Source organism: Atheta coriaria, unplaced genomic scaffold (genome assembly GCF_025399875.1).
Source record: "Atheta coriaria isolate IRGN ID8LTWV9N9 unplaced genomic scaffold, Caltech_Dcor_3.1 hic_scaffold_10_pilon, whole genome shotgun sequence".
Classification (NCBI taxonomy): Eukaryota; Metazoa; Arthropoda; class Insecta; order Coleoptera; family Staphylinidae; genus Dalotia; species Dalotia coriaria.
Window position 1 is genome coordinate 6,735,283 of NW_027045452.1, and position 9,294 is coordinate 6,744,576.

The 9,294-nt window shown below is 30.0% G+C and overlaps 3 protein-coding genes and 2 long non-coding RNA genes across 5 annotated transcripts; 3 read left to right on the forward strand and 2 right to left on the reverse strand.

Annotated features, from left to right (window-relative positions):
- The first annotated feature begins 137 nt into the window (after positions 1-137).
- On the forward strand, positions 138-1,759 carry LOC135800152 (60S ribosome subunit biogenesis protein NIP7 homolog). The gene is made up of 3 exons (XM_065313294.1): positions 138-308; positions 407-1,285; positions 1,343-1,759. Exons 1-2 carry the CDS (start codon positions 253-255, stop codon positions 891-893), a joined length of 543 nt encoding a protein of 180 aa, XP_065169366.1. The 5' UTR covers positions 138-252; the 3' UTR covers positions 894-1,285; positions 1,343-1,759.
- A 344-nt stretch (positions 1,760-2,103) lies between these two features.
- Positions 2,104-2,756, forward strand: LOC135800153 (uncharacterized). The gene is made up of 2 exons (XM_065313295.1): positions 2,104-2,223; positions 2,322-2,756. Exons 1-2 carry the CDS (start codon positions 2,185-2,187, stop codon positions 2,676-2,678), a joined length of 396 nt encoding a protein of 131 aa, XP_065169367.1. The 5' UTR covers positions 2,104-2,184; the 3' UTR covers positions 2,679-2,756.
- Positions 2,757-4,605: 1,849 nt separating this feature from the next.
- LOC135800155 (uncharacterized) lies at positions 4,606-5,193 on the forward strand. The gene is made up of 2 exons (XM_065313296.1): positions 4,606-4,708; positions 4,771-5,193. Exons 1-2 carry the CDS (start codon positions 4,670-4,672, stop codon positions 5,113-5,115), a joined length of 384 nt encoding a protein of 127 aa, XP_065169368.1. The 5' UTR covers positions 4,606-4,669; the 3' UTR covers positions 5,116-5,193.
- Positions 5,194-6,687: 1,494 nt separating this feature from the next.
- On the reverse strand, positions 6,688-7,257 carry LOC135801103 (uncharacterized). Its single transcript, XR_010550296.1, has 2 exons — positions 7,094-7,257; positions 6,688-6,986 (listed from the first exon to the last, which is right to left on the reverse strand). It is a non-coding gene; the product is annotated as an uncharacterized lncRNA (long non-coding RNA).
- Positions 7,258-8,375: 1,118 nt separating this feature from the next.
- Positions 8,376-8,674, reverse strand: LOC135800802 (uncharacterized). Its single transcript, XR_010550223.1, has 2 exons — positions 8,632-8,674; positions 8,376-8,563 (listed from the first exon to the last, which is right to left on the reverse strand). It is a non-coding gene; the product is annotated as an uncharacterized lncRNA (long non-coding RNA).
- Positions 8,675-9,294: the final 620 nt, after the last annotated feature.

The window sequence follows — 9,294 nt, forward strand, 5'->3', positions numbered from 1 at the left end:
ACAATTAAAATTAAGAAATAATTGAATTGAATTGCTATATTATTGTATTGATTGTTTTTTAGTTGTTATATTTAATGCTAAAGTTGTTAATATTGGAATATTTATATAAAAATAATTTAAAATTGAAATCTCCCACTACTTGCAGTCAGATGTTTTAAGCACGTGGGAAAACAACGTGTTCTTGCAGGTTATACCAAACACAGCGATTCTCAATCGAAAACTTTAAAGTTATAATATAATTAATATAAAAAAATGAAACGTTTAAGTGAAGAACGCACCAAAACACTCTTCGAAAAACTATCAAAATAGTAAGTGCCATCTATCGCATTCATTCCGCTATTGAAAACAAAAGTTGTTTACTTTCTTCAATTTTTACTTTTATTAATCACAATTTATTTAATTACAGCATTGGACCAAATGTAAAAGCCCTCATCGAACGCCCCGATGGTCTTTACTGTTTCCGCGAGAAGAAAGACCGTGTCTATTACGTATCTGAAAAAATCCTTAATCTTGCAAACACTCTCAACCAGGATCAACTTGTCTGTGCAGGCACATGTTTTGGCAAATTCACAAAGACCAACAAATTTGTTTTACACATAACAGCATTAACTTACATCGCCCCATATGCACAATGTAAAATATGGCTGAAACCAGCTGCAGAACAAACATTTTTATATGGCAATCATATTGCAAAGAGTGGCATGGGGAGAATCAGTGAAAACACTGAAAGATACAGTGGTGTAGTTGTGTATTCAATGTCAGATTTGCCACTTGGTTTTGGTGTAGCTGCAAAAGCAACAGCTGAGTGCAAACATGCTGAACCAATGGCAACTGTTTGCTTCCATCAATCAGATATTGGTGAATACATTAGATCGGAAGCTGAATTGATTTAAATGGTTATTTTTATACTAAGCTTATGAATAAAGTAAAATACAAAGCATTTCAAGTATTTTTTTTGTTTTTTTTTTTGTTTTGATGGTTTAAAAATATGTGCCGAGTGTTTATTCTTAATTATTCGGCTTTTTATCTGTTTTTAGCTAAAATATTTTGGTTAAATATGCAGAATATCCAATAATTTGCATGAATTTCCTGGGTTTTTCACAAAAAATGCAAATATGAATACAATTTTAGACTGTAATGCACTAATTTCATTTTTTACATGCTTTCTGATACTGGATAGTATAAAATCAGCTGAAATTCAACATCTAGCTACTTATTTCTTGTCACAGAAGTAATAAACATCAACATGAAGTTCTTCTTGGTTGCCTGCCTGGTCATCTGCAGTGTAAATTTATTTACTTCTCTTTTATATTATTAAGTAAACTAATTAAATCTATTTTAGTATGTTGCAGCTGATGATGAATGTAACTTACCAGTATTGTTGACACCACTACTTCAAGATCGCTCTTTCTACGACGAAGTTAAAAAATGTATCAATGACAGCGGTAAAGATAATTTGCAAAATACTTACAACGATATGGAAGAAGTTGCAAAAGGCTCAGATGCACAATTTGATAATAAGTGCAAGAGCGAAGGTTGTAGTGAAGAAGAATGGAAAGATATATATGAAAATATGAAGAAGATTAAGGGATTTTTGATCACATTGCAGAAAGATATGCCTGAATGTACATTTGTCAATGATGTTATTGCAGAGATTTGTGACATTGAAAAGAAATGCGATTAAGTTGCTCATTGAGTTGTAATAATGCATTATATTCTGTTCTGACGAATGAAAATAAACAATATTCTTGTATCTTAAGCAAGTATTTAGTTATTTTTATGTAAAAATCCTTTAAATTTGATTATTGATGAACTGTAATCAACTAGAATCCGAAAATAAACAAAAATAACCAAGAGTAGCATAATTATTATATTAATTAGATGTTTTATTAAGGATTGGTTGATTTGGCATTGAATATTTAATATTTCCAACATTATTGTGAATATTAACAAAGTATTTGAACATTTCTATATATGTATATCATGCATTTTAATTTTGAAACATTTTATCAGTCAAAAACGGTAGGAACGAAAGTGTTTTTCATATTTTTGATGGAATTGTTTGAAGGAATTTTAAATTTCATTTTTTAAATTCATTGGTGATAAAGTGTGGTATATAAGCAACAAATTTAAGCTTTGCCACTTACTTTGTTGTCACAAAAGTAAAAGTAATAAAATATCAAAATGAAGATCCTTTTTGTTGTCATTCTAACCATCTGCACAGTAAGTTTTAAATAATTGCTAACATATTATCAATAACATTACCAAATGCTTAAAACTACTTTAGAACCACTTTTAAGCCAATTTAATTTAATATTCAGGTTGTTTTTGCTGAAGATACATGCGATACACGAATGAAAACAGTAGCAGAAACCAAAGACCTTGGTGCTGCTCTTGATCAATGCGTGCAAGACAGTGATAACACCGATAATGCTGATTTTATGAACACTTATGAAAAAATGAAGGATGTAGCAACTGAGATTGATAACATATGGGAGAACGACTGCGATTCAACAATGTGTTTCCGTGAAGACTTAGAGAAAATCTACACGAAATCTAAAGAAGTTAAAAGTTACCTTGAAGAGATGCAGCAAAGTCTGTCTTCATGTGATGCAAACACAAAGATCATCCATAAGATTTCCAAGGCTGAGGAATTGTGCGAGGCGCTTTTTGCTTGAATTATCAGCATTAAAATGTTAATAAATAATATTCATTGAATTTTGCTATGCCGAATGAATAAATCGATTTATTTGAAATTTCTTGTCTCTACAAGTCGCAAAATGTTGCAAGTGTCGAAATTCTGAAGACGACATTTATTTATACCAAAATCTAGTTAATAATTATAAATAATTAAAATATTCCAACATTTTTAAAACTAATTCAACATTACTATTGTATACAATTAGTTTTTAAAACAGTTTACTGCTCAAATATGCGGAAATTGTTATAAAAGCAGAACGTAAATCTTGACATTTCAATTTATTTTCTCGTCTCAGGATAAGAAGTAAAACATCAAGATGAAGTATTTCTTGTTTGCCTTCTTAATAATCTGCTCTGTAAGTTAAAATTACCTCAAAATCTAATGTAAATATTATACTAAATTAATATAACTTTCAGTATGTTACTGCTGAAGAAACATGCGCTACCCAAATGAAGAAAGTTGCTGACACTTCAGATGGTGAAGGAGAACTTGACAAATGCGTCAAAAACAGCGATAAAACCAACAATACCAAATTTCAAAATACTTACAAGAAAATGCAAGATGAAGCAATTAAAATAGATACCATTTGGGTGAAAAAATGTAACAAAACAGCGTGCTCCCACGAGAATTTAGAGAAAATGTATAAAAAGTCAAAGAAAGTTAAAAATCTACTTGTAGAGATGCAGAAAACTCTGACTTCATGTGAAATCCTTGATGAAATCATCGCAAAGATTCAGAAGGCTGAAAAATTATGTAAATCATATTTTGCTTGAATAATTTGTCAATAATAAAAACATTTATTAAAGAAATAGATATATAAAGAAAAAGATTGTCGTTGATCATTAAATATAAATTCTTCAAGTTGCCGAAGTTGGACCGAAGACAGGCACCGGGGTTTTAACAGGGAAAACGTATTTTTTCGACCTCCTAGAAAAGCTTGTGGACGAGCACAAATCTTCGAAATGATCCACTGTATGAAATGCCGCACTTTGGTTTACACAAAATGTGCTTGTGTTACTGCTAAAACTAAAATTTACTATTGTATCAATTGCCGTTAAAAAAGCATGGTCCAATTTAGGAAACCGGTTTCTTCATTTGGACCAAAAACACAATTTTTTTAAACTGAAATTTGAGGGGTATAAATATAATTTTTACTTAAACCAAAAATATCATTTTGTTGGTAAGCCTTGTGAGTTACTTTTCCGCTACTTAATTTTTATTGACAGTTTATATGTGGCTCTATAAATCAAAAAATATAAAAATGGTCCAAATATGGCTACTTTCCCCTATGAATAAAACGAGAAGATTTGAGCATTATTTTGTTATATTTGATGAAAACATATGGTATTGAACTGTAAAACATCATTTGAAAGTTCTTTAGGTTAAAATATAGAAAAATTCGATTTTGACTTAATAATATTTGATTATTTACATGTATGTCAATGAATTTGTTGAATATTTATACTTATCTACATTTAGCAGCGGCCTAACAGAATCTTTCCTTGTATTCAACATCAGAAATTGTGTTTTTCGGCTTTAGTTCCATCGTTACCAGTTAATTTCTTAGACAATTTTTCTTTTCTTTAGTATTACGTTCAAATACATTCACACGAAGAAGAATAACACTTAAAATAAGTTTAAACAAACCGTTTATACCGTTTAAATACAAAAAAAATCGACTATTTTCTATGCAGTAATAAATAATAATTAAAACACGTCAAAAAAAATGAAATTTCAATAATTAAATGAAATTTATGTTTAAACAAATATTTTCAATGCAATTAACTTAAATTATGTCAATTTTTTAAACATAATTATTGTTAATAACCATGGAATGTTTAAAAAGAATGTAAAACTACATTTTTTTAATTCACTAAGTTTTTACTGATAAACAACAGTATAAAAACAAACAAAAAATGCGAATTTTCAATTTATTTCTTGTTGTAGAAACAAAAATAAAGCATCAACATGAAATTCTTCTTATTTGCTTTCTTGGTCATCTGCACAGTAAGATAAAACTAGTAAAATATTATATCATTACTTTTAAATTAATTAAATTAAATTTTCAGTATGTTGCTGCTCAAGAAGACACTTGCGCTTCACAGATGGCGAAAGTAGCCGACACTTCTGAAGGTGAAGCAGAATTCGGCACATGCATCGACAATTACGAAAACAAAGACGACAAAAACTTCCAGAAAACCTTGCAGAAAGTGTCTGATTCCGTAAGTCAACTTGAAGACATCTGGGAGAAGAAATGTAACAAATCAGAATGCTCCAAGGCCAACCTGAAGAAACTATTCAAAAAGGCTAAACAAGTCAAAACCAATCTTGAGAAATTACAGAAATACCTGTCAACGTGTGAAATTCTAAACGACATCATCGCCAAGATTACTAAAGCCGAACAATTATGCTAATTCGGTTTATGATTTTGATTTGATTGCATATTTTATCAGCTGTGTAATATGCGATAAATAAAACTGATTTTGTGTGAATTTCATATTTATTTATAAACCAGCCTTTGCTTGCGACTTCGTCCCGGTAGTGTTTAATAAAAATGTAATTCGTTTTTACTCTCTTATTCTTATAATTTTATTTTAAAGAAATTAATTATATGAAGAATTGCAAATAATGCACTTCGGCGCGCCATCTCGGACTCAATTAATTAACTATAACTATGATTGAATCTCAATACCAACTTTTATCCTGTAGAAAAGCGCTGTTTTAGGGTTTTCCAAGCAATTATTCAAATTTTTCTCGTCGTAAAAACCATCCTTGGACTTTGACAAACATTCAAAAAAGAATTGGCCAAATTGGTCTAGGCGTTGTTGAGTTATGCGCTTACCAACAGATTTTACGATTCATTTTTATATTATAGATTTGGAACATCACTTGAGTTTTGCACTGGCAAATAACGTAAAATTTGCGAAAAAAATAAGTTGAAGATGAAGATCAAATAAGTTTATCTGTTATTTATTTATAAATACACCAATTTTCGAGTGTTCCGCGTAATAATGCGCTGCAGATTCAGTTTCTTTTTGCACTTTATTTATATAATTATCTGTTTGGCTTCAAAACAGATTTTTGATATCAGATTGGTATATAAAGGGTTCGTAGACATCAAATTGTACACATTCGATCAATATTTTTCTATCGTTCGTTTAACTCCAACTTAAGAGGTGAGGGAGCAATACATATTATTAATTATTATTAAAATAAAATATTATTAAATATTCCCTATAATTTTATTTATATTGTTAGTATTATATTTTCATGTTTTTATTACAAATTTTCTTTATTTCTAATAGAAAATGGGTCTTCCTAAACACGGCGGTGGCGGTGGTGGAGGAGGCGGTGGAGGCGGTGGAGGCGGTGGCGGCGGAGGCGGAGGTGGCGGAGGTGGTGGAGGAGGTGGAGGTGGAGGAGGTGGTGGCGGCGGCGGTGGCGGCGGTGGTCGTTAAGATGATATTCATTCGTTTCCAACCGTAAAAACAACCATGATGTGTTCCACAATTAATTACATGTTAAACTTTTATAAATTTTGACGTCAAACTTATACAATAAATATTTCTGTTAAAATCAATACCTACAAAATTGTTATTACAAATTTTTGCAATCATTTGTTCCTCTTTTTCTTGGTTTTGAAGCTTAATATTGGCAATTATGTATTTTTTGCTATGTTTTTGTTTTAATATTCACTTTTTACATCTTTTCACATGTTTATATGGTGTTTAGATATAAAATAGGAAGATATAAAGTCAATTTTTTGTTGGTATAAAACAAATCAGTAATTAGAAACTTATGACTTCTCAACTCAAAGTTACATGAAAGTAACGTGATTTACTGTTCAAGCTTTAAAACTTGACATAACCGATAAACGTTCAATGATTGTATTCATTACTGAATGAAATTCCATATTTAAACAAGGATGTTTGATATTAAAGATATTATTAAAGATATTAAAGGGAAAAAAACATAAAAGTCTAAAATCAATTGCAAAATAAGTTTATTGATTGTTTTTATACTCTGTTTCAATTTGTTGATAGGTACATTTTACAAAAATATACTGGTTAGGCATTACTCTTAGCATTTCATTTCATTAATTAAGAATTTAATATTTTCCGCCGCCTCCTCCGCCTCCACCACCTCCACCGCCACCGCCTCCACCTCCTCCGCCACCACCTCCTCCACCACCACCGCCGCCACCTCCTCCTCCACCTCCACCGTTGGTAGAACCGCCATTACCAGGTTTTACACCTCCCATTGTTCAAAGAATGTCAATATCAATCTGAAACAATATAATTAATAATAAGCGAAGTAAAGTAAACGCTATTGTTTTTCAATGTAATTAACATAACCTAAACTTTCAGAAAATAATTTCTGATCTATACTTACTCGTAATTTTATAAAAAATTCCGCCGCAACTAATGTGCGAATCTAGCAAATTTACGATATAGCAAAATATATATACTCTCCTCATATCTACTGATAATAGTTTGCACACCAATCAGAATTGACACAAATATATAAATATTGACTGAATACGTGTATATGTAAACGTTTACTTTTGCACGCACTTAAGAAATTACTTTTACTGTGCACAGTTATATAATATAGATTGATAATATATTTGAGTAATTTGAGTAATTTCAGTAATTTGTAAATTGCACTTAATGAAAATTCCAAATTCACATTCCCAGCTTCTAATCCTTAACAAGTATGCATTTAAAGTGTAGAAATGAGATTTTTAATTCGGATTTTGAATTACGCATAATTTGCTGTTGCACAAACACTTAATATACCAAATAAATTAATATTTAATAGACCAAGAATCAGGTTATGTTATAATCTTACTGTTATAATGATAATAGCAGTATTTCATGTGTATTTCTATGTATAAATTGTACTTTTTAGAAATCAGAGTTAATTTCTGTTATAATTAAATTAAATACCTAGAGTTTTCATAAAGTGCGCAGTTGAACTATACGAGGACTTATGCACTTAAACTTTTCTTGTATACAAAAATGAGTATCTGATTTAATTACGGGTATGTTAACGTGAATTTAGATAAATTAGTTAATTGCATTTAATCCACATACTTATAAAATATTATATCTTGTCTGAGGTACGTAATTTTTAAACTTTTTTGGGTGTTTATTTTGATTTTGAAGGCTGTGGAAAGTAATATAAGATTGTGTGACATTTATTTAGTTTTCTGCGATAAGGTTTATCATTTACAACAAATCTTGCGCTTTTTCAAAAAACTTGTTTGGTTATTGGCCTTTAATAGTCAAGATACAATAATTTCTATCTTTTAAAGCGTGCAATTACAATATTCTATTGTTTTAGTGAATAATTTGCGTTAGAAGAAGCAAATTTTTATATAAATCTAACTAGTTTTGTGTTAACTAAACATATGTGCTTTGTTAGATGTAGAGCATTATAAGTTGCCTATATTAATCAGATTTTTACATTGGTTTATTAATAAAAACGCTGGTAGGCAAACAAATTGTACAACATTCACAGAAGTTGCATATATACTATAATAAAAAAAAAACAATAATGAAGCATCGTTTAAATAATCAAAATTTTATTTTATTTATTATTTATTTAATAATATTATCAAATTAAGAGGATGTTTTTGAATAGAAGGAATAATTTAAAGTTTGCAACATAATTTCAATGTGTAAACATAATATAATATTTATTTATGTCATCAAAATAGGTACATTAATCTTGCAGTAATTAATGGTTACCGCCTCCACCTCCGCCGCCGCCACCATGTCCTCCTCCGCCACCTCCTCCGTGAGAACCGCCATTACCAGGTTTAACACAGCCCATTGTATAAGAACAATTGATTTCAATCTGGAACAAATTTAATTATTTTTGTATAAATATTAAAATATTAATTATAATGCAAAAAAATGGTTTACCTTTAAGAAAATTAATTTGCGACTATCGTAACTGTTGCAATTTGATCACAGTATGCCATTACTAAAATTTCATTTATATACCCTTCTCATATCTACAATTAATTAAGAAAAACTCAATCACAGTGTTTATTAGTGATAAATATGTTTTTTAAACTACTTTTCGTCGTTACAATTGCGAAAGTTGCAATAAAAATGCTAATCAATAAGTAGTTGTTTTGATTTCAAGTAGGTATTCATACAAATACGCAAAACAGAACACACAAATTCAATTAATAATTTATCTTGAGTGTAATTGTCTTTTTTTAAATTAATTTTGTAATTTTGAATTGCGTTATATTTATAACTAGCTGACCCGGCAAACTTTGTTCCGCCTCGCTTTGCTCTTGTGATTGAGAAACACGAAGTCGAGTCATACTAACACGGCGCTTTTCACGTGCAATTTCTTGTTCTTCTTCAGTCCTTTCATTCGCAATCCTTCGAATTCTAGTTGCATTACGGTTTTGTACGGTTTTTTTGTTACGCCTATGTAGTTTTTATATGTTTCACCATTTGAAACTATTTTATTAGCTAACGCGGTTAATGAAAAGGTTTCTAAGCGGAATATTTTTCAAGTGTGCACAATTAACGTTTTGTTGTAACACTGATTTGGGTTGCGGTTTCCTT